General features: G+C 49.6%; 2 protein-coding genes across 2 annotated transcripts; both read left to right on the top strand.

Moving 5' to 3' along the window:
• Positions 1 to 1345: 1345 nt before the first annotated feature.
• LOC112125870 (zinc finger protein with KRAB and SCAN domains 1-like) lies at positions 1346 to 6947 on the top strand. Its single transcript, XM_026661084.1, has 2 exons — positions 1346 to 1390; positions 4679 to 6947. The coding sequence occupies exons 1-2, from the start codon at positions 1366 to 1368 to the stop codon at positions 5362 to 5364; spliced, it is 711 nt and encodes a 236-aa protein (XP_026516869.1). The 5' UTR covers positions 1346 to 1365; the 3' UTR covers positions 5365 to 6947.
• A 2992-nt stretch (positions 6948 to 9939) lies between these two features.
• Positions 9940 to 18197, top strand: LOC113408168 (zinc finger protein 665-like). Its single transcript, XM_026661053.2, has 4 exons — positions 9940 to 10014; positions 11447 to 11529; positions 15334 to 15437; positions 16169 to 18197. Exons 1-4 carry the CDS (start codon positions 10006 to 10008, stop codon positions 17872 to 17874), a joined length of 1902 nt encoding a protein of 633 aa, XP_026516838.1. The 5' UTR covers positions 9940 to 10005; the 3' UTR covers positions 17875 to 18197.
• Positions 18198 to 23350: the final 5153 nt, after the last annotated feature.

Below are 23350 nucleotides of genomic sequence, written 5' to 3'. Positions count from 1 at the left end.
AGGAAGCTAAGTCCCCAACATGCTGACTAGAGATTCACCCACACAGAGATTCAATGCAGGAATCACTGGGTGAAATTCTCTGACCTGGGTTACGCAGGAGGACAGATGTAGGACTGATGAATGAAATTGTTTTTAATTGTTTACTTTATTAATGTAACTTCATAAGTAAAGTTTTATGAATGAAACAATATTCATTCATAAAACTGGTTACCCCAATAACTGGCTAATTAACAATTAAGATGCTTGTTAAGAGCCATAGCTGTTCAGTCAGCTGCCTTTGTAAGTTTCACTATCAATCCAATTCCTGCTTAAATCACTGAGACTTGCACTGTTTCAGTATTGTAACTTCTGTTCACCATTTATTACACTTGCCTACAGTGTATCTTCTGTTCACTGTTTGCCATCCATTATACTTGTCTATATTGTAACTTCTGTTCACTGTTTGCCATATTGTAATTCAAACCCCATTTTAAAACACTTACTCCATTTTGTAAGGGCTTGCTGCAACCTTCATTTTTGCAAACCCTGCTGTAATCTTATTAGTTTAGTTTAGATGTGTGAATGAGGTATGTATGGATGATGGAATCAACCTCCAGCCCCAGCCTGTCCTGATTAAATAGAGTTCGAACACCAAAGGCTGAAGATGCAGACAAGAGCCCTAACAAAGTAAGAAGAATCCATCCTAAAAAGAAAAGGTACAATAGAAGGAAGATCAAAGCCCGGTCCGAGGCTGAAAGTCATGTCTGCAATTGACAGGTGATCAATCACCAAACCCAGAGGCAGCGTGACACAGCAAGACCTATAGACTCTGGATTCAAACTAAAGCCTACAAAAAGGATGGGTGAGATGGAAAACTTTGGAGGAGGGTAACATTCTGCTGCCAACATGGAAGGGCATCGGTGCATGCCCAACAGAGACCCAGCTCATCCTTGTGCCCGGCTTTCCTGGCCAGTTAGCTGCCACAAGCCACGAACCCAAGCTGCAAACTCAAGCCACAGACTCAAGCAGGACTGGTAACTATGCAGCAGCTGCAGAACATCTGATGGATGTGTGTGTGTGTAAATGTGTGTGTGTGTGTATAGGTATTAGGTATAATGTGTGTGTGTATACGGATTAAGATATTAGTTATTGGTCATAAATCAAATTGTTATCATAATAAATGAGGCATCTTTATCTTGTCCCCTTTAATAAGATCCTGCTAGTTTTTATTGGTATAACACAGACCAGATAATCATAACAGTCACTCCAAGCCTTAAAATCAATTAACCTATAATTTGTCCTCATGCATACGCATTATGATACACTCTTTAATTACATTATTGCATACTGTTTTTTTCCACAGGCCCCCGGCCTCATTCAGAGCACATGATGGATGGTGATCACAGGATGGGTAGGTTAATATTTATTTTTATCCTTCTCCTTCAGAGTGGGACTTCAGTCATTATTAACTGCACACCATCCAAACCCTGCATTGAATACAGAATTATTAATTTTCTCATGGGCTTTTCTATGCTGCTTTCATCATATATCTTAGTTTTTTACAAACATTAATGAATTTCTCTTCATAAACCCCTGTGAGGTGAAATGGTATTATCCCCACTTTACATCTATGGAATGAAGGCCAAAGTTGTCAAAAAGTCTCTTCCAAATTTGGGTTTCCAATTTGAGATTCCCAGGCCCAGCTTACTTAGCATTTTTATAGCACTTGCTATTATCAAAGCACAGCTATTGATCCAAGTTGCAGCTGCGTGCTCAGCACATCTGCAGCTCTGACCCCTGGTGACTCAGGTTGGGGACCCAGAAAATGAGGAACACACAATGGCTACCTGTGAAAATTTGGTTTAGTGATTTACCCGGCATCACATAGGAACTCTATAGCAGAGGCAAGAACAGAATCCATTTCTCTAGGGCAGCATTTAACTGCCTCAACCAAGAGACCTTCCTTTCTCTTCCTTCAATCCCTTGCCTCATTCTCTGTACACCTTCCAACTTCGGTGACAAATGAGCCAACTGTCGTACAGCCTCCTTTGTTACAAAACCCTGACTCATCCCCACAGCACAGACCATCCTATGCACTAAAGGAGGCAGGGGTTCTGTGGAAAAAAGTGTATGTGATCGTGTAATTAAAGACTGTATCATAATTAGGCTTCGTAGAATTTGATTTTCATTTTTTTTTATAATTTGGACTGATAATATCAGTTTGTTTTTAAGCATTTTTTGTTTTTATCGATTTAAATTTTCAAAGTTGCAGGAAATTATGAGAGACTCAGACAACTTGGGCAGCAGGCAATAATTATTAAATGACAATAGACACAAAGATTCAAAAAGTTAAAGCTTATAACAGTTAAAACACAAATTATCCACACATGTCAAAATATACAAAGTAGGGTTGTCGATTAATCACAGTTAACTCACGCAATTAACTCAAAAAATTAATCACGATTAATTGCAGTTTTAATCACACTGTTAAACAATAGAATACTAATTGAAATTTATTAAATATTTTGGATGTTTTTCTATATTTTAAAATATATTGATTTCAGTTACAACACAGAATACAAAGTGTACAGTGCTCACTTTATATTATTTTTATTACAAAGATTTGCACTGTAAAAATGATAAACAAAAGAAATAGTATTTTTCCATTCACCTCATACAAGTACCATAGTGCAATCTCTTTATCGTGAAAGCGCAACTTACAAATGTAGACCTTTTTTTGTTATATAACTGCACTCAAAAACAAAACAATGTAAAACTTTAGAGCCTGCAAGTCCACTCAGTCCTACTTCTTGTTCAGCAAATCGTTCAGACAAGTTTGTTTACATTTACGGGAGATAATGCTGCCTGCTTCTTATTTACAGTGTCACCTGAAAGTGAGAACAGACATTCACATGGCACTGTTGTAGGCAGGGTTGCAAGATATTTATGTGCCAGATGTGCTAAAGATTCATATGTCCCTTCATGTTTCAACCACCATTCCAGAGGACGTGTCCATGCTGATGATGGGTTCTTCTCAATAACGATAAAGCAGTGCAGACCAACGCATGCTCATTTTCATCATCTGAATCAGGTGCCACAAGCAGAAGGTTGATTTTCATTTTTGGCGGTTCGGGTTCTGTAGTTTCCGCATCGGAGTGTAACTCTTTTAAGACTTCTGAAAGCATGCTCCAAACCCCATCCCTCTCAGATTTTAGAAGGCTCTTCAGATTCTTAAATCTTGGGTTGAGTGCTGTAGCTATCTTTAGAAATCTCACATTGGTATCTTCTTTGCGTTTCATCAAATCTGCAGTGAAAGTGTTCTTAAAATAAACAACATGCTGGGTCATCATCTGAGATGATGCTATAACATGAAATATATGGCAGAATGCAGGTAAAACACAGAGCAGAAGACATACAATTCTCCCCCAAGGAGTTCAGTCACAAATCTAATTAATGCATTATTTCTTAACGAGCGTCACCAACATGGAAGCATGTCCTCTGGAATGGTGGTCAAAGCATGAAGGGGCATATGAATGTTTACCATATCTAGTGCGTAAATACCTTGCAATGTCTGGGATATAAGTTATTTGGGAGGTTCACATGCTGTGAGTGTCAGGAATGGGGAATACCTCCTTGCTTCTTCAGATACATTAGGATGGCACTGTCCTATTATAACGATAACACTTCTGGGTTTTGACCTGTAGATGAGGGTATTCACATAGTGGCCTTAAAATCTACAAATAAATTCTTTTTTCATTCTCTGAGCAAACCCTTAAACTCATAGAAATGTAGGGATGGAAGGGACCTTGAGAATCATCAAGTCCAGTCCTTTGTGCTGAGGCAGAACCAAGTAAACCTACACTATCCCTGACAGGTGTTTGTTCAACTTGTTCTTATAAACCTCCAATGATGGGGATTCCAAGCCTCCCTCAGAAACTTATTGCAGAACGTAGCTACCTTTCTAGTTAGAAAGTTTCCGAATATCTAACCTAAATCTTCCTTCATGCAGATTAAGCCCATTACTTGTTCTCCATGTCCACTGAAGGTAGGACAAGAATTGATCACAATTCTCTTTATAACAGCCCTTATCATATTTGAAGACTGTTATCAGGTTCCCCTCTCAGTCTTTTTCAAAACTAAACATGACCAGTTTTTTAACCTTTCCTCATAGGTCAGGTTTTCTAACCCCTTTGTCATGTTTGTTGCCCTTCTTTGGAAATAATGACTAATGATGGACCCTGAAGGAGTCAGTAGCCCAACTCCCACTGAGTTTTGGAATAGCTGAATTGCTCCCTTCTCTCTGAAAAAGGTTCAGTATGTGTGGTGGGGAGGGGGGAGTGAATTTGGCTGTAGATTTCAGATCTGTTAACAGTTGCAGTTCCCTTTACAAATATCGCTAACCCCAAAATCATGTGAGTGGCTTAAAAAACATGATTTTTAAAAAATACTAGTACATTCTGGGTTCTGTTTATTCACTGTCTGGATTTTGAGCTATTAGGGGTTAACATTTTCCAGCTTTTCTCCTCAAATAGTAGGGCTAGAAATTGACTCACTTTAAAAAATGAAGCTTTTCCAATAATCACATGACTCCAGGAACTGGGCGCTTTGAGAGCAAATATCATGAAAGCTGACAACACATCTCCCCGCCCCCCCTCCCCCCCCACTTACCTCTGGATTCTCTCTCCTCTCATTCCATCAGGTGACGTGGTGCTGAGCGCAAGTCCCCAGCTGGAGGTGCCAAGCGCAAGTCCCCAGCGGGAGGAGACAGAGATGGCAGGGCCACGCAGGGTGTCCCTGGGAAGATACAAAGGGAAGGCATCACGGACTCAGCGCAGGGTGGGGAGGCAGCATGGGAGCCCCATTGGGAAAAGGCAGGTGGAATCAGCCCCTCCCCTACCAGACTTGGGGAAGCCCGAACCCCAGCCCAGGCCTTTCAAATGTGCTGAGTGTGGGAAAACCTTTTGCCGCAGCTCTGACCTGCTGAGACACAAGCGGATCCACCGGGGGGACCGGCCCCACCACTGCACTGAGTGCGGGAAAAGCTTCGTCCGGAACTCCCACCTCCTGATCCACCAGGTGATTCACCGTGGCGAACGCCCCTTCACATGCAGCGAGTGTGGAAAGAGCTTTAGCCAGAGCTCCACCCTAACAAGACACCAGCAGATCCACACTGGCGAGAAACCCCACCGCTGCCACCAGTGTGGCAAGAGCTTTGGGCGCAACTCCAACCTGACGAGGCACCAGAGGCTCCATGCGGCCGAGCGGGTCTACCGGTGTGCGGGATGCGGGGAGGCCTTCCGCAGCAGGGGTCTGCTCATTTCTCACCAGCGGTGCAGCAAGAAGGAGAGGCCAGAGGCTTGCAGAAAGCGCACAGCGCCAGCTTAGTTGGGGACAAGAGGCAGAGTTTGCTATAACAAGGTGTTGTGATGCAGCTGGGGGTTCCCAGTACATGTGAGATGGGGATGGCCCCAGCACCACAATTTAACAGCAGTACCGCAATGCAGAGATGATGGGACTACTGCATTGTTCTCCTGGATAGAGAAGGAGACAGGTTACCCAGCTACAAAAACACTATGTCTGTCTCACCTTAGCATTGTTCTTCTATCCAACCCCAGACATGCTTTATCTAATCTATCTATCTAATCATATGTTCCCCCACTCTCTCTCTCTCTCTCCCTCCATCCATCACTCCCTATACACACCATCCCCTTGTCTGTCCATCCATCCATTCCATAACAACATAACAAGCCCCTCCATCTATTCATCCATCCGTCCCCATAAACACTACACTGTCTGTCTTTCCTTAGCCCTACTCTTCTACCTGTTCATCCCCCTACTGCCCCTCTGTCTTTTTATCACCATATGCACCTATCTATCTAACTGTCTCTCCCCATACATCTCACCCCTCTGCCTGTCCATCCACCCCCTAACGCACTCCAGGCATTCACCTGCCCTGAATCTCATTCTGATCATCCTGCCAGATAGATTAAGCGGACTACGAGCTTGGATACGATCCCAGCTGGTTGAGACTCCAGCCCAGTGCACCAACGGGATTGCTATGGGATTTTCAAAGCTTTTGTTTCCAGGCTTCTACAGCTGAGTAGGTTGTGGGAGGTTGACTGGTGGCAGACTTAATTTATGATTGCTATTATTTATAGTACAGTTGTGCTTGAAAGGTCCCATGGAGATTGGGGCCCTGTCATGTGAGGTCCTGCACAGACACATCTATCTGAGGGACATATGGCACCCATCGCTGTAGTATCTGAGCGCTTTGCGTGGTGACAGAGATCAGGGTCTGGCCATGCTGGGCAGTGCACAGACACACAACAAGCAGGGGCTGCAAAGCACACGATGAATGATATGTTGGCTCTGTTGCTGCCAAGACGCACTGTGGCCGAGATTAAGGCTTCATTGTTCCTGGTGCTGCATCGACACACGGTGACTGAGGTTGGGGCCCCCTGGCTGCACAGACACAAAGTGAGATACAGTCCCCGCTCAAAAGAGCTCACTGTCTGAATAAACAAAGAGTGGGCCACCGAGGGGACTTGTCCAAGGTTATATAGCACTTCAGTGATAGAGCCAAGAACAGAACTCAGGTCTCCTATATCCTGCTCAGTGCCTGGCCTTTCACTTTGTGTGATATTTGGGTGATATCAGCGGGTTGGTTTGGAAAAAGCTGGTGGGGTGCGTAGAGTCCCAGCTGTCAGGGCGGGACAAGGAAAACAATGTTAATACATTGGAAACAAAATAAATGTACTAGTTGGGAATACACAAAGATGCCCCTCCTTGGAAATCCCACCTGTCTGATGGTTTGGTCTCTGTCCCAACACTCCCGACCTGTCTGCATAACAATTGGGACAATCTGTAACAGCAAAGACATTAACAACCCCAAAGACAGACTCCGAGGAGGAAGGCTGAGCTTTCTACAGCTGCATCTTCACCGCCTCTGCAAGGAAATCAAGGTTAGTACAAACCCTAGAGGTATCCTTCCCCATTCGCACTATGTTAGAGCACCTGCTCCATAGGATTCATAAAGTGATGGGCTCAAAGCTGCCTTGTTTTTCTTACTCAGCATATCCAGCAGTTACTGAGATCTGTGGTAAACACAAATGTAATAATCTGTAGGCAGAGCACTTTACAAGGAGTATCATTGTCCCGGTGCTATAGAAAGGGAAACTGAGGCATGGAGAGGGGACATGACTTGCACAATGTCACAGGCAAGAGCTAGGACTCCCAGTTCCTACTTCTCTAACCTACAGGACCGCACTGCCTATCCCAAGAGAGGGATAGAATCCAACAATCCTGAGTCCCAGTCCAGTGCGCTAACAACTAGAATTCACCTCTTTTTAGAGCTGGGAGCTCAGGCATCCTGACTTGCACCCTACCCCTCTGCTCTCACCCACTAGATTCCACTCCCCTCCTTGAGCCACAAATAGAACCCAGGAGTCCTGATTACCTTAGACAAGGAAAAGAAACCAGCAGATCACTATTAGGACCACACACATCAAAGTAAATAACGTTCGGCTGACACAGATATTTATTTCAAAGCCTGGATTCAAATTCCACTGGAGGTGTTGGGGTCATTACTACCCCACATGTTGGAATTTCTTGGTAGTTTTGTGTCATTTTTCTAAAAAAATCTGGGAAACTATATCCCCCAGCTACATTGCAAAACTGTATTAAATGGATTTTCTTAAAGTTACAAAGTCAAGCATTCAAAAGTTAAGAAATATCAGAATTAAGGTTGTCTATGCAACCTTAACTCTGCCCCAATTGGGGGGAAAGTATATGATGCATTAATATGTTATTAATATAATGAATATTAAAGTTGATTAACAACTAGGACTGATAAAAATCCATTTTAAGGAAAGATGTCAATTTTTTGTTTCAAAATATTTGAAACTGATACAAATTTAATTTGTATTTTTGGCAATTTACAGATGCTCCCTGGGTTACGCAAACCTGATTTACGCAAATCCGGACTTACGGGAAAAGTTCCAAAAGTTCCGTAAACTTTTATTTTTGTGTGTGTGTGTGCGTAATTGTCAGGTATATGTTCCCGACTTACGCAAGGTGTTCCGGAACGGAACGCTTGCGTAAGTCGGGGAGTGTCTGTATTACAAATTCTTTACAATTTATTTTTTTTTAATCAAAAATATTACTGAAATTTTTTGTTTACCAAATGCCTAGTTTTTGGAAAACAAAATCAGTGTTTTTGATAAAAATGTTGAAATCATTTTTAAGAATTTTTAAAATAAATAAAAATTAAAAGGAAAGAGTATTTTTTCACCAAAAAATCAACATTTTTGACTGTCAATTTTTCACAACATATATATATTTCTAAAGGCAGTTTCTAACAAAAATGCTTTTTGCTTGAAAAAATTCAACTATTGCTATTGGTTTTATTTAACATTTATATTGTGGTAATTCCTAAAGGTCTCAATCACATTGGGCCCCATTACAATTATTATTTATTAGTTGCATTTGCAGTAGGTGCTGTACAGACAGATGATAAGTGGCAGTCCATGTCACAGGAAGTATAAATGCCGAGAGAGCACCTTGGAGAGATTGCACTTTAATGCATGTGCACAAAGGGGCAGAGTTAATGTTCAGGTAACCTTAACTCTGGCATTTCCTAATAGTTGTGTATCTGACTTTGCAATTTTAAGAACATAGTTTTCATGTCTATCTATCTCAGATACTTTACAGGGTCCGCCTTCACCATAGTAACTACGTAAATCTTTAATGTATTTATCTTTACAACACGCTTTTGAGGTAGGGAGATATTCCTATTTTTACAGATGGAGAATTGAGGCACAGAGAAACTGAGGGCGAGTATACAGTAGAAACTTTTGCTGGCATAGTAACACCAGTTAGGGGTGCAATTAAAAAAAAATTCTATACAGGCAAAAGCCCTAGTCTAGACACAGTTATATTGGCATAAAAATGCTTTTGTCAATTAAGCTTATTTCATTTGTGGAACCAGTACAAATATGCCAGCAAAAGCACCTATTTGTCAGAATGAATTGTGTCTGCTATTACAGCTATATCAGCAAACAATTTCTAGCACAGACTTGGTCTAAGTGACTTGCACAAGGTCTCACAGGGAGTCTGTAATGCAGTCGAGAGTTGAACCCAAGTCTCCCTGGGTCCTAGGCTAGTGGTTAACCATTGCACATGCATCTAGAAACCAAAAAGAGGCACCTCACTATCTTGGTTAATGACCAGACACACGACAATATTTTGGAGTAGACTAACTGCATCTGTAGCTCAGAGCACTGGATTGGAGGCAGAACATAGTAATTTTGTGGCTTTGCCTGGCTACACTTTAAAGGTGCAATGACACATGGAATTAGGGAGCTCAATCTAATTAACTCCAGGTTTGCTTTGTTTTGGCAGGCGTTAATTAAATTCAGCCCGACAGCAAGTGCTAACAAACAGCCTGTAAGGGCTGGTAGAGAAGCCACTGGAGTGATTCAGCCTGGGGACTGTGTGCAGAAGGCACTGGTTGGCTGTATTGCGGAAGTGAAGTGCCTAGAGGCTCTAGGCCCTGTGGTGCTAGACAATCCCTGCCCTGAAGAGTTTACACTGTTCCTAGACCAGACAGACAAAGGAGTGGGAGGGGAAATGGAGGCACAAAGAGGGGAAGTGACATGTCCAAGGTCACACAGCAGGTCAGTGGCGGAGCTGGAAATGGGCGTCCCCACCCAGTACCCCAGTTAGTGACTGGGAGGGGACAGCGTCTCACACGGGGGCTGGGGACTCACTGATCTCCCAGAAACGTGGGGGGCACGGGAAGAAGCCAGGGCAATAGGGGCATTGGAGCAGACACGCTACGCAGGCAAATCAATCGCTCTGCCTGCTCCTGATGGGGCCGGGAGATCTGCCAATGGCATGAGCGGGGAGGAGGAGCCTCTTCCCTTCCTCCCCCCCCAGCCCCCTTCCTCCCAGTCCCAGCATTGTCTGTGGATTTTAACCCCTCGCAGGCTGGGGCGGAACGGGCCCTGGCGCTGAGCACGGGGGGCTATGGAGACGGTGAGTCCCATGCACTCAGCACCCAGGTCCAGGGCCCCGGGGAAGGGGGGGAGCGGGGCGAGATGCCACGACCTCCGCACCTGGATTCAGGGCACCGGGGAGGGGCCCATGTGCGGGGGGAGACGGGAGGACTCGGACACCCCGATTTGAGTGCACTGGGGGCCCCATGTGCAGCGGGATCGGGGTGCGGGGCTGTAGCGGGGAGACCCCCGGACTCGGTGCACCGAGGGATCGGCCTGGGGTGGGGGCTAGGCCAGGCCACCCCCGCCGTTCTCCTCTAGCCAGGTTCGTACCCCGGGCCTGGCTCCGCGGCGGGGCGGGGAACGCCCTGGGCTCGGGTGCGCGGCGGGGAGGCCGCGGGGCGAGGCGAGAGCGGCGGCGGGGCAGGCGCGGATGGACAAAGGGGCCGGGTGCTGGCTTGGCCCTGCGGCCTGCTAGAGCCTGTCGCGCTGCCCGGGGCCGGGGCCTGTGGAAGGGGCGTGCGGGGGGGACAGGACCCGCCTGCCCCCTGCGTGCCACCCGCCCCACACCAGGGTGTGTGTGTGTGTGTGTGTGTGTGTGTGTGCGAGAGAGAGATTTGCCCCCAGGATCCGTGTGTGTGTGTCTGTCTGTGCTGTGCCCCCAGGAGCCGTGTGTGTGCGCTGTGCCCCCAGGACCCGTGTGTGTATGGGTGTGTGTGTGCTGTGCCCCCAGGACCCCTGTGTGTGGGGGTGTGTGTGTGTGTGTGCTGTGCCCCCAGGACCCCTGTGTGTGTGAGATTTGCCCCCAGGACGTGTGAGAGAGAGAGATGCGGTGCGTGTCTGTGATAGACCCCTGGGACGTGTGTGCTCCTGCAGCTGTGTGATTTACCCCAGACCCTAGTGTGTGTGTGTGCGCATGCATGATTTCCCCTGGGACTCCCGTGTGGGTGTGTATGATTTACCCCTGGGATGCATGTGTGCACACACCTGTGTGATTTACTCCTGGGACCACGGTGTGTCTGCACACATGCCTGTGTCGTTTACCCCCAGAACTCCAGTGTGTGTGATTTACCCTGGGACCTGTGTGTGCGTGCACATCCATGCATATGCATGTATGATGTATTCCAGACGCCAGTGTGTGTCTCTCTGCAGGTGTGTGTGATTTGCCCCAGACCCCAGTGTGTGTAACTTATCCCAGGATGCTTGTATGTGTGGTCCTTCCACATTGGAGGAAGGGTGTGTGTGTATGTGCATGTGATTGTGATATTTACCCTGGACCCTGTGTGTGCACTTTCCCTGTGGGGCAGGGGCCAGTGGTGTGTGTGGGCCTTTCCAGCACAGAGGTTCTTGGTGCTGGGAGTGACCCCTTTCTCTCTCTGAGGAGCTGGCTCAGTGGGACATCTCAGCTGGGCCGCCCCGTCCCATCAGGCCAGTGTAAATCCCTCCACACTCCCTTGTCTCTCCTGTCTTAGGTGGAGTCTGTGACGTACCCCGACTTTCTGGTTGATACTGAGAGCAATGGCCCCTTTCCACTGGAGGATCCCAGCGAGGAGAGGTAATGGCCCAAGCCCGTTTGCCCTTTATAGGACCGAGAACATGATGGTCTTACTGCTCTGCCAGGGTGGCCTTGGGGTTAAGGTCTAGGCCTGGGACTGTGGAAACTTGGGTTCAGTTCCTGCTGCCACATGCTTTCTGGGTGACCTCAGACACATCATGGACTCTGCCTGGGCCTGAGTTTCTCCAACAGTAAAGTGAGGAGAATGGTTTTGGCTGGTTACACAGGGAGCCCTTATTGGACCAGCGATTCCAGGTCTGTGCAGCGCTAGCAGTGACAGGACCCTGATCTCAGTTATGGTCTCTTGTGCTATTATATCAATAGTAAATATGAGTAATCTGTCAGGCCCCTGCATACCTTTTAGATGCAAGAGCCAATCTTTTTGTTGTTATATATTGGCATTACAGTATAGTCTAAATCTCCGCTGAGATTGGGCCCTGTCATGCACAGGCACTGCACAGGCACACAGTGACCACATATGGAGCCCAGTCTTGCTGGGTGCTGCACAGACACGCCGTGGCTGAGATCAGGGCCCTGTTATGCCAGGCACGTCGCGGGCTGACTCAGTGACCGAATACGAGACCCAGTCGTGCTGGGCGCTGCACAGACATGCAGTGAGAGTCCCTGCCCTGAAGCACCTACAGTCTAACTAGACACACCAGGCACACAATAAAGTACAGATGACATACCAGCAAAATGCTAGGGCCAAGGGGACTCTGTGTTAACTGTTCTCAGTGGGAGCTGCTGCGTGCTTAGTGCTCTAGGAAATTTAACCACTGACTTAAGTGCCTGGAAAACCCGCCTCCAATTGTGGGTGCTGGACAGGCACCCGCAGTATAATAATAATACAGGCATCTTTACACAATCTGCTTGTGCTCTCCATTATTACCAAGGAGTGGAGGCATCTGTCCCTGTCTCCTCTAACTGAAACTCTAATTGCAACATGAATCATAAAGAAAATATAAAAATCACTGCGGACAAAATGTGTAGACGACACAAGGGTAGGTGGGAGTGGTAGATAGTGGTGGGGACACAGAAAGACCCATGTTCCTTGGTAAGCTGGGCTCATTTGAACAATGTGTGTTGGAACCCAGCCAAATGCATGGTCACATGGGAACGAAGAATATGGGTCACACATCCAGGATGGGAACCTGTATCCTGGAAAGCAGAGACTCTAGAAAGGACGGGTGAAAACATCTGGCATAGGAGATCCCAGTGCAATGCTGTACTGAAAAGGCAAACTTGATCTTTGGCTATGTAAGCAGGGAAATACCGAGTACCTCTTTCTATGGCATTGCTGAGACCACTCTTGGATACTGTGCCCACACTTCAGAAGGGATGCTGAGAAATTGTTAAGGTTCAGAAAAGAGCTACAAGAATGATTCACGGTCTGGAAAACCCGTCGTCCATGAAGAGACTAACGGCGCTCCATGTATTCGGGTTACTCAGAGAAGGTTAAGAGCTGACGTGATCCTGGTCTTTAAGCACCAACACGGGGAGGGGATTTCTGAGGGCAGAGGGCTCTTTAACCTCCAGGCAAAGGGAGAGCCAGGTCCAATAGCAGGGAGCTGAAGGGAGACTAATTCAGGGTAAGACTAAGGAGCCAGTGTTTACCAGGGAGGAGAATTAAGGGTTGGAACAGCTCCATTAGGGATGGGGTGGATTTTCCATGTCAGTGGAGATGGGGCGTCTCTCTCTCAACGCTCCGCTCTAGCTCAGCCAGGAGTTACTGGGCCAGAGGCAGGAATCGCTGGGGGAGATTCTCTCGCCTGGGTCAGGCAGGAGGCTGGACTGGGTGGGCATGATGGGCCCTGCTGGCCTTAACATTTATGAATCTATAAACGGTGGAGTTTCTTGCACCTTCTTCTGCAGTATCAAGTCCTGGGCATTGTCAGAGAGAAGAGACTGGGCTAGACACACCATGGTGCTGAGCCAGTCCAGTAATCCCTATGTGCTGTAGCTGGGCCAATTTATTTACATCAAATAACTCGTTCACCCCGTGTTGCCAGCTCTGGTGATTTACTATGAGCTTCTTGATATTTAACTGTCTCCCCCCCCCCCCCCCTTAAAGCCCCAGCAACTGGGTCCATGTATTTATGGGAGAATCTCAGCTTTTATGTTGGTGGGGAGGGTGGGGGGCAGGGAGTATATTTCCAGCCCTTGTAGTTTGGGGGGGTGGGGTCCTAAAGGTTCAAAAAGCAGAATGAAAAAAATGTAGCGATATAAAAATAATCCCATTTTTAAGATGCGCTGATATTTTGGGGGCCTGACTCGTCATTTTTTAACTCTTTGGGTTGGCAAAATTATGGGCCAACTTATTTACAGCCAACAGTTTGTTCTTCCCCATTTTTTCCTGTCCCGGTCTCTGCAATTTGTTCCTTGTTCCAGCCACCGCAAGCTGCGTGGGAACCATGCAAAAGGGCTGGTCAGTGCTACCTTGTGCAGGGTGTGGATTTGAAGAGCCATAATCTCTTCAGTCATCTTTAACCTCAGGGCCAGGCCAAAGCAGCCTCCCAGCTCAGGGATCAAATGCTCATTGTAAGGCACTTGCTGTTAAGCGCAAGATGATCTGCCCTTCATCCCGTGTAGACAGAGACCCTCTATTTGCACTGATGGAGCCTGCTCAGAAGCAGAGTTAAACTGATACAAATCTTGGTGGTTTATGGAAACAACTTGTTCCCCGGTTTACATGGGAGATTTGCACCGGGACTGGAATTGCTGCTTAACCCCCAAGGTAGCTAAAGCCTGAGTCACAGAGGAAAGGTTCTAACTACAGGTGTGGGCCCTGATCATGTGATCTGACCCTTAAACCTGTGTGGACCCCTGCTTCGAAATAACTGGGGCCCAGTGCAGGGTGGAGCATCCATCTGTATTAATCCATGTGCAGCACTGAGAGTCAATGGGATCTAATGGACTGGGACACAGGACACCCGGGTTCATTCCCAGCTCTAAAACTGGCTTGCTGGGTGACCTTAGGCAAGTCACTTCCCCGCTCTGTGCCTAGTGTCTTGTCCTCCCTTTGTCTAGTTTGACTGTAAACTCTTCTGGGCAGGGGCTGTGTGCGATTATAACGCAAATTACAATAATAATAAAGGATCAGGCTGCGTTGTAGGGGGGGTGTAATGGTCTCTGCCTCCACAGCTCCCCCTTGAGGCGTGGGGTGGCCCTGCAGCCATAGTTTCTCTTTCCTCAGGAATTTCTCAGAGGCTTTCTCGTAACCAGTAACTCCCATATTGGGCTGGCTTGTTATCATAAACGGCTACAAAATAACGCCCTAAGAGTCTAAGTCGGAAGCTGATCTATTTTGAGGTTTATATATCCATCCTTCCCGACTTTTCATGCATCCTTCCCAACTCTTCATCCAGGCACTCCCAGGCCTTCTGCCTGGAGTCCCCCTTACCGAGCTGGAGTCTTTTCTCTACTGGTGTCCCCTGCAGCAGCCTTCTCACTGCTTACAGCCCCGCCAATCCCCCTCCCATGCCTTCCTGCCTTGACTCTCCCAGGCTTCTTCCTTATCTGCCCTAGAGGCCTGATTGGGTCACATGGCCTTTTCCATTCCTCCTCCCCCACCCCCCTGGGACAGTTGGGTGGGGCCGAGACCCATCTCCCTTTAAAGAGGCAGCTGCCCTGTGACGGTGGTTTCAAGGCCTGAGCTGGCACGGATTTATGGCTCACAATAAAAATGTGTCAACTTTGTCAGCTCCCCCTGGGTGCCGGGTCTCCTGCGGGGACCAGCCTCGATCTGGGGTCCAGTGTCTCACCCATGCTAATGGCCGTCTCCTGTCTTCTTTTCCCATGCCCAAGCTTCCCGATGGCGCACTCGGCCGAGTTCTCGTGGATGGAGCGAGGGGAGGAGCTATGTGACGCCGACTCAGATGAGCGGGAGGAGCTGAGAGTTGTCCTGACAGGTGAGGAATTCTGGAAGAGAAACTGCAGTGGGAGCAGAACCGTAGGGAGTCGCCAGACCGGATCAGCACCCAGGTCTGTCCAGCCCAGTCTCCCGACAGCGGCCTGCACCAGATGCTGCAGGGGAAGGTGGGAGAACCTGCAGTTGCAGATTGGGGCTAATCTGCCGCCATGTTAGATCCTATCGTGGTCTGTAATAGTTAGAGATTGGCTCAAGCTGTTAGCATTAAGTAGCTCTGTATGTTCCTGTTATCCTCACAGACAGCCAGTCCTGCTCTGAGTCTTGCTAAGCTTCGGCCTCCACTACATCTGGTAGCAATGAGTTCCATGGGCTATTTATACACCGTGGGAAAAAGGTTTAGAATTTGCTGCCTTTCATTTTCATTGCATGACCCCTTTTTATTATTTACTCTTTGTACTGCAGTAGCTGCCAGCTCCTCCAGGGAGCCTACAAGCCCTGGGAGCCCTGCAAAATTCCCGACCAACCCTAGAGGTGTCTTCCTCCAAGCTCCGCTCCAGCTCACCCAGGAGTTACTGGGCTGGCGGCAGGAATGGTTGCGGGAGAGTCTCTGGCCTGGGTTAGGCCGGAGGCCTGGCTCAATGGGCACAGTGGGCTGTTCTGGCCTTGACACCTATGACTCTCAGTGCAGGGCCCTCCCTCCCCATTAGATACTTCCTCCCCTTGGCGTGACTGACGTGTGTCTGGATTCCCTCTTTCTTTTCCTTCTGCCAGATGACGGGGCCCTGAGTGAGGACGAGGAGGCTGATGATGTGCAGGAGCCGGACGACGACGATGGGGAGCCAGAAGGGCCGTTCTCAGCCCGCTCCGAAGGGGACGATTCCTGCGAGAGCTCTGAGAGGCCACAGGGTAGATGGCGTGATGCAGGTGCGGGTGAGCAGGCCTGCGATGCGGAGGATAAGCCGTTCCGGTGCTCTGAGTGTGGCAAAGGGTTTGCCCAGAGCTCCAACCTGATCAAACACCAGCGGGTCCACACCGGGGAGCGGCCCTACCGCTGCCACCAGTGCGGCAAGGCCTTCACCTGGAGCTCATCGCTGCTGGAGCACCAGAAGTCTCATGCTGGCGAAAAGCCCCACAGCTGTCCGGAGTGCGGGAAGAAGTTCAGCCGTGGCTCCACCCTGCTGGAGCACCAGCGCATCCACACCGGCGAGAAGCCTTTCCGCTGCCACCAGTGCGGCGCCCGCTTCAGCCAGAGCTCCACACTAGTGCACCACCAGCGCACCCACACCGGGGAGCGGCCCTACCGCTGCGACGAGTGCGGGCGCAGCTTCGGCCGCAAGTCCACGCTGGTGACCCACCGCCGCACCCACACCGGCGAGAAGCCGTACCACTGCCTGGAGTGTGGACGCAGCTTCGTGGTCAGCTCGGACCTGGCCAAACACCAGCGCACCCACACCGGCGGCCAAGGCCCCTACCGCTGTGGAGAGTGCGGGGAGGGCTTTGGCTGGAGCGCCGCCCTGGCTGCCCATCGGGCCAGCCAGCACAGCGCCGAGAAGCCCTACCGATGCTCCGAGTGCGGGGAGGCTTTCCACCAAAGCGCCACACTGCTAGTGCACCAGCGCACCCACGCCGGCGACGAGGCCTTCACCTGCTCCGACTGTGGGGAGTGCTTCCTGGAGAGCGCCAAGCTGGCCCGGCACCGGCGCATGCGACACAGCGCCGACGGGGAGGAGAAGCCTTTCAAGTGCTCTGAGTGCGGCAAGGGCTATGCCCAGAGTGCCGGCCTGCGACACCACCAGCGAGAGCAACCCTTCCGCTGCCCGCAGTGCGGCCTGAGCTTTCTCTGGAGCTGCCGGCTGGCTGAGCACCGCCGCAGCTGCCGCATGGCGGAGAAGCCCTACAAGTGCCCCGAGTGCGGCAAGAGTTTCGGCCAGAGCTCCAAGCTGCTGCGGCACCAGGTGACTCACACCGGCGAAAAGCCCTACAAGTGTCCGGAGTGTGGCAAGATCTTCAGCCAGAGCTCCAATCTGGCGGAGCACCGGCGCACACACGCCGGCCAGAAGCTCCACCGCTGTGGCATCTGCGGCAAGAGCTTCGCCCTGGGCTCCTATCTGGCCAAGCACCAGATCACCCACACCGGGGAGCGGCCCTACCGCTGCACCGAGTGCGGCAAAGGCTTCCGGCAGAGCTCCAACTTGATCCAGCACCAGCGCACCCACACCGGTGAGCGCCCATACACCTGCCCCCAGTGCGGCAAAAGCTTCTGCCAGAACTCCCACCTCATCAAGCACCGGCGCACCCACACTGGTGAGCGCCCCTACCGCTGCCCCCAGTGCGGCAAGAGCTTCCGCCAGAGCGCCAACCTGCTGGAGCACCAGAACACCCACACCGGCGAGCGCCCCTACCAGTGCGGCCAGTGCGGCAAGAGCTTTTGCTGGAGCTCAGCCTTCAGCAAACACCAGAGGACTCATCTCAGCTAAGGGAGCTATGCTGGGACCTACCTGAGCTGGGGGCCCTGTATTGGGACTCTGCAGGCCCACCTGAGCTGGGGTGCCCCCCATATGGGGATCACCAAGCCCCATCTCCAGTTATGGACCCCATATGGGGATCCCCAGGAGCCAGGGCAACACTGGGACCCCTCCCTGCTTCCCCCCTCTCCCCTCCGAGCTAGGGGACCCAATATGGAGACCACCAGGACACCCCATGGACGTGCTGGAGATCCCAGCCTATCTTGCATCAGGGTGGCCCTGGTTGATCCCTTCCATCAGGGAAGCAAGATCCAGCCATGGCACATGGAGGCAAACCAAGATCAGGCTCTATCATACCAGGTGCTGCACAGACACGCAGTGACCGAGATCAGGCCCCGTCATGGCGGGCGCTGCACAGACACATAGTGATCGAGATCAGGGGCCAGTTGTGCCGGGCGCTGCACAGACACACAGCGACCTAGATCAGGGCCCTGTCACACCCGGTGCTGCACAGACACAGTCAACAACAGTCTCTGGTTTACATCACTTACATGTACTGCTTCCATTGCCTCCCCATCCAATGCAGGACTGACCGAACGGTGTATTGGCCCAGCCTTGTTCTGCATATCCCAAGTGGCTGAGATTTCACTCTCTCTGTTAGGTGACCATTGTACAGCTCTCATCTTTAGCAAATCTTTGATGACACTGAAACGAAACTCATTTTGCGGACTTCTCTGGAGTTCTGTCATTAAGAAGGAGGGGAAATGAGAGATTGTGCTTTGGGGTCTAATGACTAAGAAGACTGCTAAGTGATTTTGTTAACCACAGGGTGAAAGGTGAGGTGCTGTTGTGAATCAGAAAGGAGCTAAGAGACAGGCAAGTAATTGTGGGAAGAAATGGACAGTTTCCACAAGCTTCAAACCAATGATTGGCTCAAGAAGTCAGCAAAGCCCTAATCACCAGGCTGCCAAAGACTGAGAGCCTCTTCCTGTATTCAAAGAGCTATAGAGGGAAACTAGAGACTTTTAAGCTCATCAAATTCCTGATCTTTGTGTCTAGCCTCCTTTTCTAGCTGGTCCCTCGCCTTTTTTTGCCACCTGCATGTCCATCTTTGTCCTTTTGCAGAGCTGGGTTCCAGCCCTCCACCAATTCCTCAGGACTCTTCCACACGGGATTGTGGAACTCCCTGCCACAGGATGCTGCTGTAGCTGAGAACGTAGCCAGATTCAAAGAGGGACTGGATGTTTATGTGCCTAACAAGACCTGTATGATAGTAAATGATAAAGAAGTGGGTTTGGAAGGGATATTAAACCTCAAGTTCCAGGGTTTAAGGTGATCTCTAGCTATTGTGATTTAGGATGAGACATTCATGTGGGTAGATGATCCCAAATATGGATTCCTCTCACTTTCTTCTGCAGCATCTGGTGCTAGCCCAGTGTCAGAGATAAGCCACGGGGCTAGAGGAATCCCAGGTTCAATACAGTCTAGCAGTCCCAGTTTTAAAAGCACTCCCGTCACTAATGTGCAGTTATAATGAGAGCACCTAGGCTAGACAAAATATTGTGGAGCAGACACAGGCAGGGAATGATATTCATTCCTTCTGCTGTCAGACAGATACGCAGACAACCTCACTGTAAGCATGAACTGCTTTCTGGGAAAAGCTTTTATTTTCTAACACAATCATCTAGGCAGCATCTTTGTGATTAGGCCAGGAGCCTGGCAGCCCGGACTCCTGGGTTCTCTCGGCAGCCCTTCCACTGACTTCCCCTCTCCATGTCCATCTGGGCTAGTGAGGATTCATCTATGAGTAAGGAGCTTTTGAGTTCCTTGAGGAGAAATCCCTACATCAATGCAGAGTGTAGTGGTGAAAGACTCTCTTTTATGTATGTCTTTTGCAAGTGATTTTACCAAAGCTGTGGGGGAGATCTCGGGAATTACAGACCAGTGAGCCCTACCTCTCCATAACTGTTAAATCTGGTTGAAACAATAAACAAAAATAGAGTTACCAAACATCTAGAAGATAGTGATATATGCTAGTGTCTAACCAGCACGGCCTCCCCATAGGGAAACCATGCCTCACTAACCTGTTAGAATTCTTTGAGTGTGTCAATAAAATAGTGACTAAAGGAGAAGTAGTGGACATCATTTCTTTCAGCTTTTAACAAGGCTTGGCCCAGGTACTTCACGAGAGGCTCTGAAGGAGCCATGGGATGAATGGCAAAGTGCTGTCCTGGAGCAGCAACAAAAAGGAGGGAAAATGGTCCATTTTTAATGCTGCAAAAAGGCCAACAGTAGATGTCACAAGGTTCTGGGGTTTATTGGGTAGAAAGGGGGTTAGAGGCCAGAGAATCTCCCACACTGATTTCTGCCTCCAGCCCCAAAACTCCTGGCTGAGCTGGAGTGGAGCTTTGAGAAAGAGATGCCCCATCTCCACTGACAGATACTCCCCCACCCCCCCACGTTTAGGTTTTCAAATAAGTGTGACACCCTCCCCCCCCCCATTTGATCAGTGCAGCACACTGGCCCCCTCTAGTGGTAACTGGCCCACACAGCAGCTGATGACCTGCTCCAGCCTTGATTAACAGGGAAGTCTTTTAGCTCATTCCAGAGGGGTTTGTGCTTTAAGAAGCAGTGGTTACATACAAACCGCAACATTGGTAGTTTAAAAGAGGAAAAGTTTTATGCTGTATCCAAACTCAACAGCTTCCTGAATGATGGGTCAGGAAGGGACGATGAGAACTCGTACGGCCCCAGGTAGCGGTCCCAAGGAGTGGGGGACTCGCTGATAAGTATGGTTGGTGCTCTTTGAAGGTCACTGCCACAACCCCCCAGTCACCACAACTCCACTCTGGACTTGGTTAACAAAGTCTTACGTATAAGTAAACCCATGACTGAACTCCGTTACTATTCAACTAGAGGTGTCCCCTTTACTCTCCGTTACTTCTGATCCCAGTCTTGATTTTCTTCTCAGAAGCTGCTGGGTCCTGTGTCCTCCAGACTGGTAAGGAGACAGTGAGACAAAGTAGCTGGATCCATACAGTCCCTGAGTCCTCAGCTGTGACATCACTGTCTCATCCGCAGGTTTTACTTCTCACCGCCCTATACACACAACTAACTGACCAGATTACTTCCACAAGGACGAAGGTGCTGTAGCCCAAGTGCTTCCTGTATGCAGCTAACGCCTGTGTGAACAAAATGTTTCTGATCCCCGTGCTTCCACTGCCTAGAGAGAATTCCTAGGGCTCTGGTAGGCAGCAGCATGACCTGAGTGTGGCATCTCTTGGCTTCCCCATGGAGCGCCCAGCTACCTCCCTGCCTCTGTCCAGGAGCAGCTGAAACCCTTCTCCCTGGCTGGCTGACATCCATAACTGATTGCACAGCTAGGGCAATATGAAGTAGAGTAAGAGTCTCCTTTTCGCCCCCCCCCCCCCCCCCCCCCCCCCAGCCCTGAGCAACACAGCGGCGCTGCTCTCATCCATGTGGGTGGGATTGTCCAAAGTTCCGAAGGCTTTGTCTACACTCAGGAAAATTAATCAAAGCTAACTAAAGAGGTGCATTTAAACAGGATTGGCTGAATTGGATTAAAATTCCATCCAATGGAGAGGCACCATCAACCACCCCCATGCTTATTCCCTCCTCCCTCCCCCATAATTTCTTTCCATGACACTGTCCATGATCCGGGGTCCCCATTGACTGGTGCCCTTTCCTGTTAACACACTGGGGATGCCATGTCTGATGGCAAACGTGCCATTTCCGATAGCTCCAGCCCAGTTTGCAGAATCCCCCCCTGTGCTTCTCTCTACTGTTCATGGAGGTTGGTGCTAGTCTGATAACAGAAGCCTTATCCCAGGCTCAGTGCAGGGACAAACAAAGGCTTAGACGGGAACTTGTGGGTCATCAAGTCCAGTCCCGAGCTCTCTCAGGCAACCCGGTCATATAATCCAAGCTCCATTTTAAAACTAGTTCAGTTTCTTGTCCCTGCCGCTCCAGTTGGGAGGCTGTTCCAAAACCTCACTCCTCTGATGGTGAGAAACCTTTTAATTTCCAATTTACATTTAGTCATGGCCACTTTAGCCCCATTTCTTCCTGAGTCAATGTGACCTTTAGCTTCCATAGCTCTTCTCCCTCCCCGGTGTTTGCCATCCTGGTGTGTGAGATATAGAAAGCAATCAGATCCCCTCTCTGCTTGCAGTTTATTAGACTAAACAAGACAAGCTCTTCCAGTCTCCTCTTGTAAAAATACTCCTGAGGGAATTCTGTGCCCAAAAAAAAAAAAAAAAAAAAAAAAAATTCTTACACACTATTTTAAAATTCTGCAAAATTCTGCATATTTTATTTGTCTGTAAATAAATAAATCCCTACAGCATGGCAGTGGGGAGCACAGGACACTGGCTGCATGGAGGTGGGAGATCACCCTGCAGCCCTCCCGGGACATGGACTCAGTGGTGAGGCTGCACCCAGCCTTGACACAATGCAAGGAGTGGCCCTGCCCCAGAAACATCCTGGGGCCCTGCCCCTCCATGCCAGGCACAACAAGATAGCAAGTGAGAGGGACAGAGTCTTGCACACATGCCCAGCTCCAGGTGTGGAGCAGGCAGACTCAGGTCAGCAGGATCCAAGTGTGTGTGTGTTTGGGGGGGGTGCTGTGAGACACTGTGAAGGGGGTGCGTTGCTGCTTTTGGACTGAGTGACTATAACACCTGTGCTCCTGGGGTGGTGATAGCCTCTGCTGCTATGGGGGGACTGGGGGAGAGGCGTGGAGCCCCTCCACGTGCTACTGCGCCGTCTGCCCTGACCGTCACCTCCGGTACCATCCCTGGTGGCTGGGGTCCCTTCCTCTCGCTGACCAGGAGGCATGGCATCCGTTGCCTCCTGGTGTCCACCTCACCCTATGTCGAAACTTACATGTGGGCGTTGGCACAGGTGGTGGGGCCCAAGGCCATCATGGCAGCCTCCAAAATGTATGGGAAGATGGTGTTCTTCCTGGCATCGGAGGCCGCCGCTCAGGAGGCGGTGGAGAAGGGCCTGGTAGTCGGGATGAAGGAACCCCTCCTGGAGGACCTTGGCATATGGGTGCTACTGACCTCTGTCCCGCCCTTCCTCCACAACGCTGTCCTGTTGTCTTCCCTCTCCACCCTGGGGAAAACCATGTCCGTCATCAGCCTCTCCCGTTGGGCTGCAAGGACCCCACCCTCCGTCACGTCCTGTCCTTCTGCCGGCAGGTGCAACTCCGGCAGCGCGTGATGGGACAGCGCTCGAGGGTGTCCTTCCTGCTGCCCTACTAGGGGGCCCATTACCGGGTCCACTACTCCATGGGGGAGGCCTGGTGCTTCCTCTGCCGGGTGATAATGTAAGTAACGCAGTGTCTTCATGCCCTAACTGCATTGACTGAAGCATTATGCCTCTTGTGGAGGTGGAGTTATTAGATTGGTGTAGTGGACGACTTACAATTTTATAGTGTAGACACTCAATGTAAGCTGCCTTACGT

The sequence above is a fragment of the Terrapene carolina genome, unplaced genomic scaffold, assembly GCF_002925995.2.
Source record: "Terrapene carolina triunguis isolate 2854851 unplaced genomic scaffold, T_m_triunguis-2.0 Scaffold926, whole genome shotgun sequence".
Classification (NCBI taxonomy): domain Eukaryota; kingdom Metazoa; phylum Chordata; order Testudines; family Emydidae; genus Terrapene; species Terrapene triunguis.
The sequence above is the reverse complement of the archived record's forward strand: the minus strand, read 5'-3'. Positions and strand labels throughout refer to the sequence as shown.